Source organism: Poecile atricapillus, chromosome 3 (genome assembly GCF_030490865.1).
Source record: "Poecile atricapillus isolate bPoeAtr1 chromosome 3, bPoeAtr1.hap1, whole genome shotgun sequence".
NCBI lineage: Eukaryota > Metazoa > Chordata > Aves > Passeriformes > Paridae > Poecile > Poecile atricapillus.
In genome coordinates, this window is record NC_081251.1 from 83,989,320 (window position 1) to 84,010,538 (window position 21,219).

At 50.3% G+C, this 21,219-nt stretch overlaps 1 protein-coding gene across 1 annotated transcript; it reads right to left on the reverse strand.

Annotated features, from left to right (window-relative positions):
- Nucleotides 1–8: 8 nt before the first annotated feature.
- On the reverse strand, nt 9–12,868 carry NFKBIE (NFKB inhibitor epsilon). The gene is made up of 6 exons (XM_058836687.1): nt 12,357–12,868; nt 2,250–2,352; nt 1,562–1,793; nt 1,301–1,389; nt 776–1,024; nt 9–476 (listed from the first exon to the last, which is right to left on the reverse strand). The coding sequence occupies exons 1-6, from the start codon at nt 12,695–12,697 to the stop codon at nt 411–413; spliced, it is 1,080 nt and encodes a 359-aa protein (XP_058692670.1). The 5' UTR covers nt 12,698–12,868; the 3' UTR covers nt 9–410.
- Between the last annotated feature and the right edge of the window lie 8,351 nt (nt 12,869–21,219).

Genomic DNA, 21,219 nt, shown 5'->3' on the forward strand with positions numbered 1-21,219 from the left:
TGCACACAGCAACAACAAACATTTATTAGAGTGAGTGTTGACTCACCTCACCCTACACTTATTCTGATGGGGTGCCTACAGTGTGAAAATGAGTCCCCTCCTGCTCCTTCTCTGTGTATGCTGGAGATCCCCACAAGACCCATGTCAGGGAGGGGAAATTCAGTCCTGCTGCAGCGCACAGATTCTAAAAGAAAAACCTCCTCTGTGTAGTGCTCATAATGCCACCTTCTTCCATCTGGGAAGGCAGCCTGAGGCAAACAAAACTTTTCCAAAGAGGGGAGGGGCAGTGGGATAAGTCTCCCAAAATGTCTCTGCTCCCACTGAACTGCTGGCAGGCAAGATGCTAGTGGGCAGCAAGACAGCAGCACAGAGGAAGGAGGCAGCCTAATGGGCCAAAGGAGTCCATCCACTCATTCAGAGCACACAACAGGCTTCCCTGAGATCTTCAGGTCATCGAAGGGCAGCAAGGCAAGGAGCTGCAATTATCAAGAGTATGGACATGTAAGCATCCAGAGTTGTGTCTTCAGCAAGCTGGGTTAGGGGCCCAAATCCTCCCTCCACCCAGTCCTCCAGCCTCCCACATCCCCTGGGAAGTGCCAAGAAACCCTGTCTGGGTTTTTCCTAGGGCTCGAGGCAAAAAGCAGTTATCCCACACACCACAGAGCCAAGGATAGGAACACCTAGAAACTTCTCCTAGGAGGGTCCCTCTATCATCCAGTTCCTGCACCCCCTGACACACTTGCAGAGCCACAGGCTTCCCCACACAGAGACTCACATCATCGCTGCCATCAGCCAGGTCCTGAGCCGTCTCATTCTCCATGTTCCTCAGCAGAGTGTCAGCCCCAGAGTGTGAGAGGATGGCAGCGATGGCAGCATCCTTGCGACCCACGGCCAGGTGCAGCGGAGTGCACCCATTGTACATCTGGGCATCCACATGTGCCCCATTGCGCAGCAGAAACTGGACAGCCCTATGGTTGTGGCACTCCACAGCCAGGTGCAATGGGGTCTTCCCACTCGTGCCTTCCTGCAACCCACAGATCATAAGGGTGTGGGTAGGGGGTCCCCTCAGCTGGGTCCTGCAGCACCCACCCACACCCCGTTGACTGGGTACAGAGGGCAGTCCCCATCCTGACTGCTGTCACAGCATTCAACAATCTCTCAAGGACCTTTACTCTCTGCTCCCTCAAAACTCAGTGCTCCCAAGCCTCACAGAAGCACCTGCCCCAGGGCTGAAGGGAGTGCCCAAAAGAAAAACCCACCATTCCAGCCTTTACAAAACATCACACCATGCCAGTCTTACCCGAACATCAATGTTGGCGCCACTCTCCAACAGCAGAGACATCATTGGGATGTTTCCTTTCAAAGTACTGATGTGCAGACAGGCCAAGCCTGTGATGGGGAGGCAGAAGAGAGAGCCACAGTCAGTCCAGTCTACTCTGAGGCACACCAATCCCAGCTGCATTCCCATTCTGATGTGCTTCTGAATCCCTGCATACACATATCATGGTCTCTGCCCTAATCTGGCCACTAGCTCTGCCACTGCACTGCCCCCATGTCTCACCTTGCCAGTTCTGGAGCTGCAGGTCCTGGTGGTGCCCATGGGGCTGAGTCATGCCATCCGGTGTGGCTGGGCCCCCCAGCAGCTGCTGGGCACATTGCAGGTGCTGCTGCTCACAGGCCAAGTGCAGCGGGGTGTTGCCATTGCGGTCCTGCAGCCCAGGGTTCACTCCTTTGTGGATCAGTGCCTGGATGACACTGAGCTGCTCCAGGTACACAGCAAGGTGGAGCGGGGTCTGGAGAGAAATTAGGAAAGGGGAAGTTGCCCCACAGGACACCAGGTGTGATGAGCCCCACCAGTTTCCAGAAGCTAGCCTGGCAGCACAGTCTGACTGCCATGCAGGACACTGCCATGCTGTTCCCCTACACCTCAGCTTACTGATCACCATGGAGACACTCTCCCAAGTTCATTCAAGCCATGCCTCTTCCACGGCTGTCTGCAATGTCCTGGGGCCTTGCAAAGAAACTCTTCACCCCCCAGTGCTGGAAGCTGCCACACTTCTCTCTCAGGGTATCTCCACCTCCATTCTTCCCCTCCTTGCAAAGAGGCTGCACACATGGGACCTTCACCACTCTCTGGGGGAAACAGGTGTGGGGTCTTGGGCAAAGGGCAGACAGATTGAGCAGCTATCCAGGGAACAGCTGGTGGCATTCCTCTTCCTCCCATCTCCTGCCTAATCACAACAGCATACCTGGAAAAGATCATTTTGGATCTCCAGCACCTCCCTGGGTAGCTGAGCGATGCAGCAGAGTGCTACAGCTGGGACACAGTGGATAATGGCCAGATGAACCAACCTGTGACAGGGGAGAAAAAAAAAGAAAAATAAGTCCCAAGTGCCATGCTCAGGAGCAGAGATCCTTCCCTGCTGCATGAAGGAATAATCTCCCTGCCTCCTCCAGTCTCCTTCCCTCCAGCTTAGAGGTTCTCCATCTTGCCCTCTCCCTGGGGAAGTTCAGCAGAAGGCCAAGGCAGGAATATGGTCTGAGGCTTCACAGGGCAGTCCTTTACTCTGATCCCCAGGGGGAGCAGACCCTCCTGTTCCTGCTAAGGAACACAGGGTCCTCCCTCAGACCTCAGAGCATGTGTAGTGTTTCAATCTGGCACTGCCCAAAGTCAGTCCTCCAACTGGTCCAAGTCCAAAGAGCCTGGTATGTCTTTCCCAGAGTCCTGAGTTTGATGGCTGTGGAGAGAGTTCTGAGCTCTGACAGCTGCCCGGGAAATTCTGGTTCCCTACTTCCAACAGCACGCTCTAGTTTTGCTTTCCCCTCCATGAAGGCAAACAGTCAAAGCTGGGTAGGAGCCCAGGGCTGGTCCAAGATCACCTGGGTGACACAGTCCCTATGCCAGCCGATCTGCCAGTCCACACTGATTATCTCTTCTCTCCCCCACACCCTTCCATTTTAGCACTGTCATGGCAGGGTTGGCACACAGCCCGCTAGCACAGAGGGATACCAGAGATGCAGCTGTCAGAGTTTGGTGGCAAGCAGGGAGCTCTAGTCCTCAGGACTGTGGTCCCCACACCTATGGGGTGGCCAGGCACCCCAGAGTGCCCCAGCCCAAGGACAGGCTTAATTTCCAGATGGCCCCTGTACAGTCAGAAGAGAAGTGAGAGCACAACAGAGGCAGAGCTGAGAGGGAATTTCCAGTCCCCCCTGCCAACCTCCTGTCTCCCAGGCCCCCTGCACTGAAAACCTCACCCTCCCACCACAGGGAAGCCCCCTCAGGCCAAACCTGGCCACCATGGTCAGCAGCAAGCAGCAGGCAGCAGCTCCCACTCTGCACAGCAAGGCAGGCATAAGCTCAGCTTCCTGGTCCCTCAACACTGCACTAGAGGCCCTGGGTGGCCTCTATCTCTGGAAGGAACCAGCTCCAAACTAAAGGCTGGGCTCTGCCACCCATGCTGCTTTGATGGAGACTGACAGGGCCAAGAGATGGAGGGTGAGAGTTGTGCCAGCCCTGGCAAGACACCCCACTCTCCAGACAGCCCAGCTTTGGGATGCCACCTGCAATGTGGGGGATAGAGAGCATCTCTCCACAAGCAGAAGAACAGCACCTGTCCCTAAAGCATTGCAGACAAGAAGTGGAGCTGGGGCTGCCTTTTTGCCAATGCACTGGGACATGAATGTGCTGAGAAGCTCAGAGGCCAGTTCCCAAGAATGTCCGTTATTGACCACCTCCCAAGTTCTGCTTGAAGATCAAAGGCAGCATCTGGGACTCCAGGCATCTTCAGCTGAAACCTGATTTTGAAGGCAAAACAAGGCCAGTTCCTCTCCACCCTGCTGCCAGGGGAGAGGCTGTGCCCAACAGGAGAGACTTTGTCTGCAGGGAAGCCCCAGGTTATGTTGCAGCAGAGAATTCCCCACTGGAAGGGGAAGCCACCCACATTTGCTTGCCTCTGCACAGCCATGGGGTGCCCCCTCACTGCCAGCACTCCCAGGGCAGGGGGTTGCAAGCAGGAGCCATGCAGCCCCATGGGCAGGGTCTGGCCACCTCAGTGTACCATGGGGCAGAGGCACAGCCAAGGGGCCCAGCCCAGGAACAAGGCAACCAGCTGTAAGAATAGCCCTCCTCTCATCAGGCTTTTGCTAACCCTAGCCTAGGTATGATCTGAGCAGGGAGATTCCCTGCTAGGTTTTGCATCAGGTCCCTAGTCCCTGTGGTAGCACCTCTACTGAGGTCTCTCGCACACTTGCAGGGACAGCCCCTGTTTCTCCAAACTTGCTCCCAGGAACCACTTGCAGGAAGAGGCTCCAAGATCTGCCTTCTTCAGGTACAGCAGAGTTAAGACTGCTCAAATAAGGGACTTTCCACGGCAATTCAGCTTGAACTTTAAACTGCTGGTGCTTTCACTTTCCAGAGCCACACTGGGCTCCCAGGGGAGAGAGCACTGCTCAGGGTTGTGTCCCATAGCAGACAGCCCTTGTGCCCCAGGAATCCCCCAGGCCCCTTTGTCACTACCCACACTACACTACACTATCATGTGGGAACGAGCGTGCCAGTCACCCAGGGGAGATGGAAACCCCCAAGCAGCCCTCTGCCACTACCAGCACCTCACTTTTCCTGGCTTGGCTGCCTTTGCAGCTCAACAAGACAGTGGAGCCGCTTTGGGCTGGGCTGACACTAAGCTAGTTTGGGCATCCATGCTGCAGAGGCAATGGGGGTGACCACTGCCCTGGCCAGAGCTCAGGTTTTCACCTTGCAGCTGAGATGTGCCTGCTTTGAAGGATTGCTTCCCCCCTCCTCCCCCTTCCTTCTCCAACCGGGTGCAGCCCCCTCCTGGGCTTTCATTTCTGCATTCATTCTCGCCTTTCCTCATTACCAGCCCTCAACTTCCTGAAATGGCTGCAAGAACCTGAGCTGCTTGGAACCATCACAAGGCCAATGGGCTGGGAGGAGCCCTACACGAGCACATGTGCACTGAGGCATTCTGTGCTACCGGCAGTGCTGCCAACCAGGAACTGGGATTATCTCTTAACTCAGGAAATCTCTTATACCAAGGAGACCTGAGGTGCAGGCATCGTGCCAGTCTCCACTTTTTTCCACCAAGGCTACAAGCACACCTCTCTCTGTGTCACAGCAGCCACGCGGTCCAGCTGCTGATAGGCTGCTATGTGCTGGCACATCGTGTGCCGCAGCCAGGGCATGGCAACGGAGAGACACCCGATCTCTGCCAGAACCTCTCCTTGCCCAGCCACAGCAGTGTGCCCTTGCCAGAACAAGCCCTCCACCCTGCTATGCCCAGATCCTTGCCCATCCCGGGCTGCCTCCCTCCCTATGATCTTGCCTGCAGACACAGGGTGGGTGTCCAGCAGGAACTGTCAGAAAGTGCAACAGTGAGTTTTGGAAAGGGCAAGGGATGAAGGAGCTGTGAGCAAGGTCTGAAAAACGAGGTTCACATATTTTTTATAGAATTTAAAAGTTTAATAGAAAGACAATTAGGAGATAAAAATAAAGTATACAGATATGGCCAGGTGTCTGCATTCAGCCAAGAGAACACACCTTACTAACAAAGGACTGTCCCTTAAAAACAGAATCCTACTACATATCCATAAATTCTCATACATATTCATACATTCTTCTTAAGTTTCTTGATGTTCCTTTGTTTAGTTTTTACCTTGCTCCCTTCCCAATAGATCAATCTTCTTGGCGCCACTGGGTTTTCTATCCTCTGATAAGGATGCAATAAATCCTTCTCTTGGAGGTCTTGGAGGATAAGATTATCTTATATGTAGAGGAGGGTCTCTGACTATCTTTTCAGTCTCTGGGCTGTAAAGCACAAACTACTTTTTGTTTATAATATCATGTTATAGTCTAACATATATATGTATTATACCACTATTTCTAAATTTCATCAATAACAGAAATAAAAGAAACTATATTAGTACAACAAGGTTTTCTAACCTTATACATATAACATTCATTATAATATTTGTGAAAAGCCAGTAATATAATATGCATTTATAACAAAAGGAAACACAGCAGGAGTAGGGACTACTGGGTTCAATCTCAGCTTTTCCACTTGCTCACCAGCTCTGCCCCAGCATAAAAGGGGACTCGGCACTCTGAATCACAAAGGCACAGGACATCCCCTGCACAAAGTGATCTACCCATCATCCCCATCATCAGAGAGATAACAACCCCAGAGTAGGGAGTCTGGGGCTATCCCTGGGAATGAACATGCCATGCCCAAAGTGGTCCCAGCTTAGGCACAGGAGTGCATCAATTTCCACAGTGCTGCCCATCTCCAACTTCTGAGTGACTTCAAGTGTCTAGTAGGAAAAGCTTCCACACATGAGGACTGGAGGCAGGAGAACAGGGTAAGGGATGACACCCAGCTCTCACACACAAGCAGAACTGATGAAGTCCCACCAGTTCTCTGGCTATCCTGTTCCAGCTCTCTAGAAAAGGAGCTGAACATGCAGGTCTCCCCATCTGTACAGCAAGACACGTTGTCCATGAAGCAGCCTCTCCCTTCACCATCTTACCCCAGAAGCTTAATCAGGTGATCCAGCATTCAATTGAATTTGCTTTGACAAATTTTTCTCCCTCTCTAGATAAGGTGCCTATCTGCAGCAGGAACATCTCATTCCCAGCTCCTTGTTTTGGCTGAGTGGAGGAGTACAAAATCACACAAACGATTCACACAAGAGAAACTTGTTCAGGGGAGGAAATGGCTCCAGCAGCAATAAAAAGGAGAGCAAGGGTGGAGGAAAACAGCAGGGGAATTCCATACTTACCCTACTCTCCTGTTCCAGCCCTGTAACCTGCACTGCTAACCGCTTCCTCAGCCGACAGCACAAACCTCTGCCAGCAGGCTTAGCAAGCACAGCTCAATCCTGCCCTGCACCCCTGAACCAGGCCAGCCTGGCTCCCTTCCTTCCTCCCCACATAGCAATGCAGTGCTGTCCTGGTCCTTAAAGCTGTTCCAGCTGCCCTCTGGCAGCTCCAAGGGAGCAGTGGATCTCAGCTGCCTTATTCCATGTTCTGTGTTCCTGCATACCAGTGAGGTATCCTCACTGTCTCAGGATTTTCTTTTAATGAGGCCCAAGCCGTGAGTCTAAGATACCTCGGGGCCCCTCTTCAGCTCTGGATCTGCCCCAGTCAGAGGGGCTTCCCAACTGTGTGACACAGAGAGCATCCCACATAGCTCATTGGGAGGCACACAGTAACCACTCACAGCTCAGACCCCACCATCTCTTCCTACACAGTCATGTCTGACTCCTCATTTTTTCACATTATACTAAAAAAACCCAAACCCAAGCCAATAAATAAGACTTTTTGTGTTAAATTATCTGAGCTCAACCTATTCCCAGCAGCAGTCGAGCCTGCCTGCAGAGTGCAAGGACCTGAAGCCCTACGCACCTTGGCTGATCTGTCACAGCCAAGCTTCTGCATCCCAGGAAATGGAAATTTCCAGCCATTCTTTCCCTTCCTCTGTGCTGAAGTTCCCTGTGTTTGTCCCCAGCTCCAAAGCAAACCTAGGCAGGTGGAAAGTCTGAAGAAACTTCCTCCAGGCCAGGCTGAAGTCATCCAAATGGAAAAAAACCTCTTGCATGCGCAATCTCAGAAGGCTGCCAGGATTTACCCGCTTTACGCCAAGGCTGTGTGTGTGTGACCCTGCAGCAGCCAGCAACTTCTGGGGCATTCCAAAGCAACTTGTGCAAAGTGACTGGCCTTGCTTAGAGGGACACCAAGCTCCTGTTTACCAAACTCCTGAGCACACATAGAGGCACAGCTGAGAGCTCAGGGACAGGGAGCTAGACACAGGAAAATCTCCCTCCTGACAGACCCATGTTAGGACTCACTTTCTCTAATGCCCCACAATTGGCAGCATGCTAGGGAGTAACTTGGGATGAACTTGAATCCTGGCAATCAAGCAAAGTTTCTGAAGACCCTCTGATAAAACCAAGAGCATCTCCCATTTAACTGTGGCCATCCCACTGCTGAGCAGCTGGCAACAGCCCAGCCCAGCAAAGCAGGGGGACTCCCAGCCTGAAAAGCAAGAAGGTGTGCTCTCTGCATTAGACTTCATTAATCCTTCTAAAACTGAGTCTCTCCAGTCCTCTGCTTTCTTTTATCTTTGCTGTCACACTCTGAGCACTTCCCCAGGTACACAGGGCACAGAGGTTCAGCAATACCCTTGTACAGCAGGACAAGCAGTGAGAATGCAGCCTCACTGGAGCAGACAGCCTGAATGGGGACAACCTCTATTCCCCTGCTCAGGGAAGATCTCCAGCCCAGGACTACATGACTCAAGAGGGTTACAATTGGCCCATGCCAATGAATGGTTAGAAGTGGCTCTTGGCCCCTTCAAGATGAGCCTTCATGCTTAGCGACAACCCATGCTGGCAAGGGAGGCCCCCTCACTACCATCATGTGAAGAGTTCTGAACATCAGCTCCCATGGGGCCCTGATTCTACTAGATTAACTGTCCCCCAAGCCCTTGTTAAGACATTTCAGCCCACAAGTCACTGGCACGTGATTTCTTATCAGCAGATGGGGCACCACTTGTCTCTGGTCGAAGGAGGAAGTCAGGCTTCCTCTGCTCCCCTCCCTCCCTGAAACACACACCCAACCAAAACCACACAGTCCCATTTTCCATCTGAAGGAGGTCTAGGTCTTCCTTCTGTGATTGATCTGGGGTCCCTTAGCCTTCACCCCTGCAGAGGTGCTGCACTGCTTTGCATATGGAGCCCCATGCAGAAGACAGTCACTCTCCTGCAGAGGCAGAGCCCCCAGCCTTTCCATCACCACGGCATTAGGTGCAATGGCAGAAAGTGTTATGTGGCCCAAGGACCAGCACGGGCAGAAAGGAAAACACGTTTTCAAGTTTAAGATAGACTATACAGTCCTAGAAAGAGGAAACTCTGCATCACTTCACACACTGATGAATCAACTCTGCCTCTCTGGAGATGGCAGTCTAACATCAGCCAAAGGAAATGGGAAGGTTTTCTATGGTGCTGGAACAAAAACAGGTGATCCTTTCACACCCCATTTCACCTCAAAGGAGCTGGTCCCACATGCAGAATATGCTGGCATTGTGCATCTGCCAGGTGTGGCTGAGAAGGATGGGGTTTCCTAGATGAATCTTCACAAAGGCTGAGGTGGTCTAGAGGCTGGGACACAACAATAAATCTGCCTGCAGTCTGCTCAGAGGCAGCCAGGCCTACAACTGGAAAGCCCCTCTCTTCACTTCCACACACAGCAGTCCCATCAGGACCCAACTCAGCAGAAAAGGAGCTTGTTTACATGGAAGAGACAGATATTTGGAGTTTTGGGTCACAAGGAAAGAACAGATGCTTGGAGGAGACTATTTGAGCTTGATTGCACAGGGTTTGTTCTCTACCTGCCTACACAATAAGCAGGACACAGATCGGTGCCCAAAGAGCACCCACCATGTTCCGCTTGCCACCCCACTCCTCATGCATGACTTCTGCCCTCACAGCTGAGCCACACTCTCTTTGGGACTAATGTGCCTGATTACTGTGGCTCTGACTTTTCTGAGGCAGAGGGGCTGCCAGTGGCACTAGGGAGCCATGGGAGAGGATGACATTTGGGCAAATAGTTCCTGGAAGACATCACCCATGCATTTCACTGGCCATCATACCCCCATCCTTCCTGTTAGCCAATTTCCTTCCTACCAAAGTGAGACTCCTAACTTTGGGCACAGGGAGAGACAGTTTTAGCCCCATTGCTTCATTCTGCCTGCTCTGACGCTCCACTCCTGTGGAGTCAGGCAGGGAGGTATCCAAGGAGGATCCTCCTAATGCTCCAACCGCCCAAGCATGTGCTCTTCATCTCTGCCTCCACCTCCTGTTCTTACCTCACAAGTGCCAGGCTGACAAACACAGGCACACCTTGAGATGGCACAGGTGGGTGAGCCTGAGGGAGCTATGGACAGTGAAGATTTTTTTCAGATGTAGAGCTAAGACTTTTTCCAGTTCCTTTTGTGCAAGCCCAGCTTGCTCCTCTCAGCTCAGTACCAGCCAGGGCACCTGGGGAAGCAGGAACTACTTGGCCAAAACCCCTGAACTTTCTGTATTTTCAAAACTGCAATTACAGAAAAGTGTAGTTGCCCATGTCTTCTGAAATATAATGATACTATGATTTTAATTCTCTGCCTGGAGCTGTTTTGTGGTGGACATTTAAAAAAGGCACGTGAGGAAATGTGCTGCTGACAGAGATGAAAAGAAGATGGGTTTGTCTGGCCAGATGAAAGGCATGTAGCCTGTGGCCATCTGATCCCTTCTCTCTGGGGACCTTCTGCTACTGGATGAGAAATTGCACCATAGACTTTAGCATTACTATCAGCCCTGACTTGTTTTCACATACAAAACCGGTGGCAATTCAATGAGTTGCTTAATGGTCACAGTCCACATTTGCATCGACCTGAGTGGTGGATGTTCAGCACTTCTAAATATAAATGCCACCTACCTCTGCCACAGGGTCAGGAGGAGAGACAAGAATAGCAAAGGCAACAATCCACAGCCTCACCACTCTAACCACAAGAATAGGGTTTTTTTCCAGCAATGGGAGTAGATCCCAGCCTGTCACCTATGTGATCATGGTGAGCCCAGAGCTGTACAAGCAGGAGACCTATCGCTCCCTCTCTCACTCTTTACCAATTTCCTGTTCTGAAATGCACTGTGAGAGAAAACAGAAGAGCAAAGGCAACCGTTAGGAGAGCTCTCTGAGAGCCTCTTCTGCCTACAGTAACCAAGGCGCCACTGATGTTTTCCTAGTTAATAAGATGTTTGTGTTGGGTCTCTCCAAGCAAGTCTGACAGGCAAAGGGCTTCAACCACCAAACAAGACAGCCTCAAGCACTAAAAGCATCTCCAAACAGCTGCATCTATGGGGCTCCGTAATAAAACAATAAGCCAGGAGCCCTGGGCACGCCATGACAGACAAACCTGGGGGGAAGCATTATTTCCACAGCTCTGATTAAAAGATGCCTGGCTATTTCTCCATGGACACTTTGACTCTAGTGTTACAGCTGGGAAAACTGGCAAAGCTCCTCCTTTCTGAGGAGTCGCAGAATCAACCTGTAGATAGGATAGGACTAGAAAGCCTGTATTGGGAGTGTGGGAGGCTGGGTTTAGTCTAACTTTGCTTGCCATGAGACTTCCAGCCAATCCTCAGAAGAGATCCCAAAGTCAGCCTTAATGAACTAATTAGCAGATGCACAGACTCCTTCCTAACAGGGAAGTAAACATTCAGGCCGTCTCCCAGCTCATCTTCAGCTTCAATCCAAATGTGCTCTGCCAGGCAAGGACAGAGCTTTCATGCAGCTCTTGCTACTGAAGACATTTGCTTGATCATGTCAGTGCCTCTAAGTTTCTCTTCCTCTTGCACCATTACTCAGAATTAAACTCTAGCCTGGTTTTGGGGCAAAGCTTTGCACTCAGCTGTGAGAATGCTTCGCTCATGCTCTGTGTGTACACTCATGATGAAAACCTTCCATTGAGGGAATGTACAACAGGAAAAAATGCTGTGATTAGCTGAAGGTAATTACCAGAAGTCAAACCAGATAACTCTGGCATGATGCCTCTGCCCTCAAGAGGGCATTACAGATGTGGGAAGCCCTCCTGATTAAGAGAAAAACTTGTCTCTGTCACAGAAGCTCAGGAGGGTAGCCCTATATTGGGGTGTGCGTCACAACTCTGCCAAAAGCCAGGGCTCTGCAGGCAAAGTAAGGCGATTCCCACCTGAGAACAAATAGTTCTTGGGCTGCTTGGTTGAGCAGCGTCTAACACAGCCATCATAAGGTCTTGCCATGCATGGCCAATCTTGTTTCAGGACTTGTTATGTGCCATTTCAAGAAGCCAAGCCTTCCCCATTGTGGAGGAAACGTGTTCTCTGGGAAAGAGACAGTGGGGAGGAAGGGGGGCTTGATTTGCTCCCCCCTTTCTTCTAGTTGTTAGCAGTCCTATGGCAAGCGGAAGCTGGCTTCCTATGGTGGGTTCATTCTGTGCCATGTAGCCTGCGGTGCATCTCCTCCCTCTCACTCCACTGGACCTGGCTCAGGTACCTCTCAGGCAGGGTGAGGGGGTCATCCACCCAAACCTGGATGCCAAGCATCCACGCGCACCAAAGCAAGGCGGGAGGCTCTTAGGACAGGGGCCCGGGGAGTCCTTAACAACACAGCTGAACGGATGCTCCTCGGGAGAGGGCTGGGGACCACGACAAACACAGCCTGGCTTATCTCTAGGCACCGGCTCCCCACCGCCGGCCGGCTGCAAGGGGAGCAGCCCGGGGCTGGGGGAGCAATCGCTCGCAACTCCCCGGGGATCACTCACGTGTCTCCGTCCTCCGAAAGGTAGGTGAGGGCCTCCAGCTGCTGCCGGCTGAGCCCCTCGGGCCGGGGCGGCGGCTCCTCGGGGCGGCCCACCGGAGCCTCCGGCAGCTCGGCCAGAGCCTCGGGCAGGGCGCCGGAGACGTAGCTGGAATCCAGCCGCTCCTCGGCGGCGGCAGCCTCGGCGAGCCCCTCGAGTGCGGCAGGGGGGCCCTCGGGAGCGGCGGGGGTCTCCCTGCCGCCCGGCAGCGAGCGCAGCGACTCGATGCCCGAGTCGCACTGCCCGTCCTCGCCCTCCCAGCCCGCCGCTTCCTTGCGGCAGTCGCCGCCCGCCGCCCGCGACATGGCTCAGCGCCTGCCGTCCGCCGGCCCCGGCCCGGGTCCCGCTCCCGGAGGGCTCATAGCCGGAAAGCCACAGAGCGGCAGCCAGCGCAGAGTCTAAGGCGCCACGGCTCCGCCTCCGCCACCTCCTCCTGCTGCCCCCGCCGGCCCTGACTCAGCCGCGCCCGGCCCGCCTGCTCGGGATTCCCCAGCCGCCGCCCCGCCCCGGCACTACGACGGGCTGTCTCTCCCCGCCCTCTGTCTGGGGGAAGCACGGAAGCACCGAGAGGGAGGAAAATTACGGTGGCCACGGCAGCGTAGGCGAGGGCCGGCACCCGGGGTGCTCAGGGGAGGGAGGTGGCTACACACTACTTCCCTCGGCCGAGCAAGACATGCCGGTCTGTCCTGGGCTTGCCTTCTCTCCTACCCGGTTGGTTTGGGTTCTTTAAATAGCAGGCAGGTCTGCCAGGGGAGGGAGAGGGACTCTGTCCAAGCAGGCGGTGTGTGGGTGAGGATGCTGTTGCGTGTGCAGGTGCTAAAGGAAGATACAGGCTCTGTGGGAAACAATATGGTGGATGTCACTTGTAGTAGAGGTGCAAACAAGGCGCTTGCTTTTCCCATGTGCATACATTAAACTGTTCCACCCACTAAAACACCTTCTCATCCGTTCTGCCTTTACAGAAAATGCTAGGAGGTCACTGTAGCTGGCTGCACAAGCCTCTTGGTTCATCTGCTTCCCACCACCCTTCTGTGTTGCAAACAGAAATCCTTTCAAAGCCCAGAGTGGCTACCAGGGCTCACACAAGAGCAGCCAAGTCGTAGAGATCAAAGCTGAAAATAGAAGGTCGATTGAAGGCCCAGATCACTGCCTGTGAATGATTGACAAGACTGTATTTCAGTGCTCTCCTTCCAGTGCCAAAACATTTATGGATCTGCATAGACATCATGTAATTACTTTCCAGTGTCCCAAGCAGTGGGCTTTCTTCAAAAGACAAACTAGATAGCTCTGAACACAGCTGACAATTTAAAATCAGTTTCACTTTTTGCTTTTGTTGCTTGAGATGACTTTCTGTCTGCAGGATGCCCATTCTTCCAGTTCATCTGAGCAGGAGGGGAGCATTCTCCTGCAAGATAGCTTACTTGGGAAGAGCTTGGTGATGGATAGTGGTGATGGACTCACAGGAACCACATGCAGAGTGACAAATATTTCCCTATCCCACACTGCAGCTGTTGCTTTGGGTTTGTAGGAAGAAAGGTTTTGGGGTGTGACGGCAGCAGCCAGAAGACAGATAAGTCTCTTTCGGCATCAATGACTTCCAGTCACAAGTTTTCCTCCCATGCTCAGGACCTGGTTCAGTCTCTCCAGCTGCATCTCTGGCACTGTGTCACTGCAAGATTACAATTATTAAGGGAAAGGAGCTTCTCCCACGTCTGTCAACTCTGTCCAGTGAAGTGTGGGGATCTGGGCCACATATCCATGTCAGTCCCCCTCACACCCTGCTGGTGGCTCCATCCCAGCTTCACATGTAGCTGTTCCTGCTTCTCACACAGAATTTCTATTCTTTCAGCTTTCCATACCCAACTACTACTAGGTTATCCATCAATTGCCTTCCTAAATGCTTTTGCTGTTTTCTCTAGTAACATGCTAGATGCAGCTCCATTGTGGAATGGTTCTTTGTACACCTTCCTATGGAAAAAAGGGTCAAATCAACACAAACTTGTGTGGTCATACACAAGGACTGAATTTTTTTTGTGAACCAGTTGCAGCTGATCTTTGCATCAAGCATCAGTCACACCGTGATTATATTGCAATGTGCTGTTCCAGTTGGGAAATAGGTGTGCATCTTGATTCCAGGTGTTATAAATCTGTATTGTGATATTGGCTTTCGCAAGTATTAGGATGAATATTATATGTTAAATACTTTTTGGCTATGTATGTACTTTTTTTCTTGCTAACCAGTTTTAAGCTTAAAGGAATCTCGTAGTACAAAGCAAGGAAACCCCAGAGGGCAAAGACAGTGGGGCCCAAGCTGTTATCAGCGGAAGAACAATAGAGGCCAAGCTGTTATCAGCAGCCAGGACCAGGCCCGTGGCAGCAGTGGAAGGACGGATGTGAAGGCCAGCTGTCACCAGGGCAGGACGAGGGGCCCAGACTGTTATCAACACTGACCATTTACAGAATAAAGGAAACCAAACTCAAAAATAATGATGATCAGCAAAAATAAAAACCATATAGAGCATGTTCTAAATAGGTGGAACCAGGGAGGGGACATGCTAAATACTTCTTGAAAAAGTTTGAATATGCATTAAACCCTCACAGCAGGAGGGGATAAAAAGAGTGTTCCCAAGATACCAGGTGTGTTCCTGGCAATGCTCCAGGGCACCCGGCCGTTTTAACCCTTTGCTTTATTTCTTTTGTCTCCTAATTGTCTTTTTGTTTATATTAAACTTTTTTATAATTTATTAAGTGAGTCTTTTTTTTCACACAGGACTAGCACATGTCCAGGAACAGTTCAGCCAAAGCACAGAACCTGGAGCAGTAAGCCCTGGACCAGCTCTAGCAAAGAGGCAATTCAAGAACCACCACTGGGGACTCTACAGTCCAGTCCATTGCAAGTTGTCTACACCTCTGGCTATCAAGTAGCCCCTGGAAGTAGCCTTCCTCTGCTGCTGATGTGACTTTAGCTGGAGTTTGTGACCTTGTAGCTTCGTTAAAGTGAGTCTTGAACTCTTTTGAGCTGGCTAGTGATGTGCCATGGTCTGCTGCAGCTGAGTGGAGAGACCAGGCACACCCCATTAACATCAGCTATGATGCCCCCCAGGCATCCATGGTCAGCCACTCTCTGCTCTGACCTTTCAACTAACACCCAGCTCAGGTACCATCTCCTGCCAACCCTCTTCTGACTTGGTGTGCTTCTATTAACCTTTCGGACAATTTTATGGAAAGTCTGAAAGAGGAATTTGGCCACTTTGCCCCATTATTTGCCTTCTGTTAATTATTCTGCAAGGCTTGGGCTCCTTCTCATGCTGTCTTCCTAAAAGAGAACTTTTCTGCCTGGCTGTGCAAGTTTTTGACTTCCATTTTTTTCAGAGGCTTTAAACACAGAGAGCTATACATATGCATAAATATCTTTATGTAATGTATTGAAGGCAATGGTAGGGGGGTTAAAAATTATTAAATATAATATGAGGCAAATCTTGATGTTCTGATTTAATTTTGAAGGTTTTAAAAATGAAGCTCTGATTCTTGGCTCTCTCCAGTCCCCTTTAATACGTGTCACTTAAAATGGTTAGAACTGCAGGGAAAATCAAGAGAAGAAGGGATCTGTTCCCACTAGAGGTCAGTGTCAGCACACACAGTCCAAGGCACAAGGGCTCTGCCACCACACTGCGCTGCGAGGAGCAACAAGTCAGAGCGTGGACATGGGAAGGAATCCCTAGGCTACCCAGACTCCGGGTATTGTCCCTGATAATGTCCTATCCCCAAGCACAGCCCTCTGACTGACTAACTGAAACGAAGGCCTGGCCTGGCACCAGCATCTTCTCAGTTCTTTGAGCTGTTAACTGGGTAAAAAAGGTGAAATGCAGCTGAGAGAGATGAAGAAAGGGAAATCATACCCAGTCTGTGTCTGGTCTGGGAAAAAATAATGGTTCTTTAATTACCAGCTGTTGTCCTGTAATTTGTAAGCAACATGGGTTACCTGAAATTGGGATAAGCAGTTATCACAATAATTCACACCAGGCAATGTGGCTGGTTCTACCTTCTCCCCATGCAGACTGCCCACTGCACAGCTTTCATCTCGCATTAGCACTGAGCTGCCCCATCCCCTGGGGATGCAGCCCTTTTCCCTCATCTCCAGAATCATAAGTGTTGAGTCCATAGGAAAGGTGCTAGATTGCCATTTGAGGAAGTTCCTTCTGCATTCTCCCCACCAGAGATGTTGCTGGGCACCCCAAGCAACAATCTAGACCTCTGTCTGGAGCTCCAGCTTCAGCCTGCGAGCTGGGTGTTCAAGGGAAGCAGAAGCCTTGGAAGAGTGATGAAAGTTGCAGGAAAGACAACAGACTCTCTGCTCTGACTGGTTCTATATATCTGACAGCAAATCTGGTTCTGTAGTACACCAAACTGGGTCACTTCACTTTCTGCCCCAATAAAGGAAAGGAGGAACATGACTTTTCAAGATTCTATGCCCAGAAGCAAGGCCAAGCTTTCCAACAGAGCAATGCAAAGCAGGTCCTCCTTGGGTACCCATTTTCTGGGGTAGTCAGCCCAGAAAGCACTGGCTGCCCTCTCCTGGTAAGTCTGGCTGAAGTTGCGGGGTCACTTTGAATCTCTCCAGGGATGCTGCTCTGGGCATCTGCTTGCTTTGGGCATCTGCTAGCTTTTTCAGTAAGGGATTATTTCCAGCCAGAATTTTTCTCCTTGCAGTTTGTGTTGGATGCCCCTCATACTTCCACTGTACACTCCTGTAATATGTGGGAGCCATTGTGTCATTTGGTGACACAACCCAGAGCAGATCAGGTTTGTTTACATGTGGTAGGTGGTCGGCAAGTTGCCCAGTTAACGCCCTTCCTGAGAAGATTCCCACTGTTGCTCAGAGTCTCACAGTGAACAGGGAAGTTTCTACCTCCTTCTGTTGTTCACTGTGTGTATGTGTGTGTGTGATGTGTAGGAAGTTGGACAAGGGGATTAGTTAATTCCTTGAATGGGGATCACACCAAACTCACTCCACTCTCAGCCACGGCATTCACTTCCACAAACAGAACGTGACTGGTATAAAGATGCAATAAAAATCCTTTGCCTTACAAAGTGAATGAACAAAACCCCTAGATATTTTAACAAAACTTTATTCTAAATAATATCCCTCTTGTGTAATTCCTGTCAGCCTGGTGGCTGCAGCAGCAATGCTCTCTGCTTGAGTCTAGGCAAATGAATGGCTGGTAGTCCTTGGTATGTATTTATGTGTGTGTGCGCTCAGAGGTCTCCCAAAGGAGATAGCAGATGTGGTTATGAATGGGGAGGGAGTGGCAGATGGTCTTGGAGAACTGATAATAAAACCATGCTTAAATAGATGGTGAAATTGTGCCCTAGGTGAGAAATCTTGTCACCTGGGGCTCTCTTTATAGCTAGTGACGAGACAGACTCACTTCAAAGGGTGGCTCTGATAACCTTTGTCAGGTCACATCACTATAATGAAGAATACTCCTCCCTCCCCAAGGACTAGCTGTGGAAGACAGTGCTCCATTGCTGGGCTATCATTTATTCATGACTCTCTAAGTACAGCTCATCTGGCAGAGACTACCCAAGACAAAACAAAATCCTCAACCTACCTAATCATCCCTCAGCTCACCTTGCCAGAGAGTGCAAGACAGATGCTGCCAGTGCTGGTTCTGAGCTTCAGCATTGCTGCACTGGGCCTGATGGCTGGTAGAAGGGAGAATGGGTTAACTTTCATTTTTCAGTTTATTCTGCTTGAGTTGCTTTCTGTGTCACCTCAGCACCTTGCTGCAGCCTTGCACACCCACTTGCCCAGTCCTTGTCTCCTAGCAGTGCTCTGAGTGGCAAGGTATTGCTCATGCAACCTTGGCTCTTCTCTCTACTCTGGGACAGTTAAACCTCCCAGCTGCCTCCCAGACTGAATTGGGGCTTCTGTCTCTCCACACTTGCATCAGAGTGAGTTGGGAACAGGCCTGGTAGAGTCACACTGCTGAAAACAAGTGAGGACCCCAGGCAGGGGCTGGGAGAGAAGGGTGAGCAGGGTGGCAGGGTGGAGAGGTGGGGGTGAGTGAGCTGTTTGAAATATTTAGGTGCTGAGCAGGAGCAGGTGGCCATCCCACTGGACAGAGCAGTTCTGACACCGTGAAAAAGTGATGACCAAGTCTGTGTTGCCCAGGTGATGGGGCACACAGAAAGTAGGGTTGCAGCCATTGCCCAGGACCTTGGCCAGACTGACAGCCCTGGCCTATACAATGACCCCTAAGCATGCAATGGGTTTTAGCCCCTTCCCTAGAAGAGTGACTTTTCTGCCTGCCAGGTCCATGAGGAGAGCTTGGTGGGGCAGGAATGCCTCTCCAGATCAGGGTATGTCAACTCCAACCCTTCAGTATGGGGAAGGCAAACTGCAACAGAAACCTATTTTCTGCTTTTAGGAAGGTGACTCCTAGGACCATAACTAGAGATAGACTAAATTCTCTGAGACATTAGTTTCCGTAGTTTATTCCTTTCTGGGTGTGATGGGCCAAAAATTTAAGTGAGAACAAAGCATTTAGCAGGGGAGGATTTGGCTCGGTTTCCAGACACAAGGGGTGGTTGCTGCTGCTCTGGAGTTATATCAGACAAAATGTCCTGAGGACTGTCAAACAGCATCTGGGCACTTTTCATTTCTAACAGGGGAGGGCCCTGGGTATCCTGCTGGGCTACTGCAGAGAGGAAAGTGATTTAACCTGACCCAGAAACCTCTGTGGAGCCTCACAAAAGCTGTGATGATGACAAACTCTCATGAGGCTGGATGGAAAATAAACAAACTGTATACAGGCAGCCTGTTGGAAAAAGATCAGAGTGGGGGTCAAAGACTTTTCAATGACAGCAATTCTATTCAGTGAAATGTGCCCCAGAGCGGCAGCTACAAACCCAGCTACTTCATGAGGTTTAAGATTTTGAATGTTTGGGGACTGCAGTTGCGATGTGTACCCCTGTTAGGGATGCTAAACAGAAATGAGCTCCCCAGTCACCAATTAATGACCCTTGGGGGTTTCCTTCCCACAATAAAAAAAGGCACACCTGGATTTCTTCCCAGCAGACATGAAGTCTGAGTGTAGCAGACAAAAACATAACTAATGGCACACATTTCCTTGAGGACAAAGCTTGCAGAGATAGATGGCACCCAGACAGTCAACACCACTGACCAGCAGGGGCAAAGTGATGTTGTTTAACTGGAGCAAGAGGCACGTTCCTTCATCCACACTCCCCTTGTTGCATTAATAAGGAGTAATTTAATTGGAGTGACACATTCTGGAAGTCTCAGGCAGCCAGCACAAAGTATCCTTGAAATTTCTAAATTGAGCAGGCATTAATTTCTGAGCACAGAAAATCCTGCATCCTAACACGAGGGTATTCTCTGCCACACAAGTTCTTAAGAGACAAAAAGCAGCACACGCTAGGAATCACTGATTGCTTTGGAACAAAAGACTGAGTTTTGATCACACTTGGTCCATTGGGAAAAAAAAAAGCTAAACACAATGATATATTTATATATGATCCTGTAAAATCCATTTTTATATTTAGGCTACAAATACCAGTACAAGAATAGGTTATCTATGGCCATCTGGTTTAAAATGCAGCCTCTGTCAAAATTTTTTTCTAGAAATTGAATGCAAATTTGCTGCATGAATAAGAGCTAATAACATAAGGATCTAAAAGGCTATTTTCTGTAACTACCAGAGACAGAAGAGTGAGACCTTTTGCAGTTTGATGCATTATGGAAAGTGAACAAATCCTCCTAATATGATGTCATGCTTTATGCTTGCTTGGAACAGATACAAATGTCTCTGCAGGGTGGCAGATACAGGGTTTCTGGAGAACAAACCTATTGGTAAGGGCACCACCTCTACTTCATTTGCTGTGTCTTCTTAAAAGTCTCCCTGCTTCTTTCAACCATTTTGTCACATCAGAAAGGCCTCCATCACAGAAATGTCCTGCTCTCCAACATGATTTTCCAGTAGAGCATCCTGAAACTTACAGGAATAACTGGAGGGAAATCTCACATATTTTTTTTCCTCTCACCCCCAAGAGAAGGAGGGTTGAGTGGATCAGGTAGTGTGTTTTAATTACAACTTCTGGGCTCTCCCTCTGCTGATGACACAGAACACAATCTTGGATGCTGTCCATCTTGCTTGAGTTTCCAAAAGGCCTAAGCATCACACAGTCTTATTTCTCCCATTCCTGGGAGTCCTGTGCCCTTTGTTACACATTATCAGCCATGCCTTTGGGTTCCTGCCCAAGGGTCAAAAACACATGACCGTTTTCCTCAGAAAGCGGCTGAGAACTTATACAGCTTCGGTTCAGACAAAGCAGGGCACACAACCTCTTTTGCGCCACCTCATCTCAAAAATAGCACAGCTGGTGATGTGCTTGACAGTGTTGTCTCCAAGATATGCTGCCAGGACCAATATCGAGGATGCTTGACACAAAAAACTCTACCTCTGGCTCACCAGTAGCCACCAAGTTCACCAGTGGAGGATAAATGACATTGTGGGTAGCTCCATAAGGGTGGTAGCAGCCTGGTTCTCAAGGGTTACTCCTGGTGGATAAAAAGCCCAGAATGGGCATATCAAAAGAAGCTCCTTGAGTCTGTGGGTGTGCTGTGAAACTCCTTGTCACAGAATGCATGAAGCACCTACAAGTCCAAAACCAAAACAAATTCAGAAGTGAATGGACAAATTCCTTGGAGAAAAAGACACCATTGGCTATTAAATGCAAAGACATAAACTTGTACTACCTTTCACCCCTCTTCACTCTTCTGCTTTGCTCTTTTTGTGTGATATTC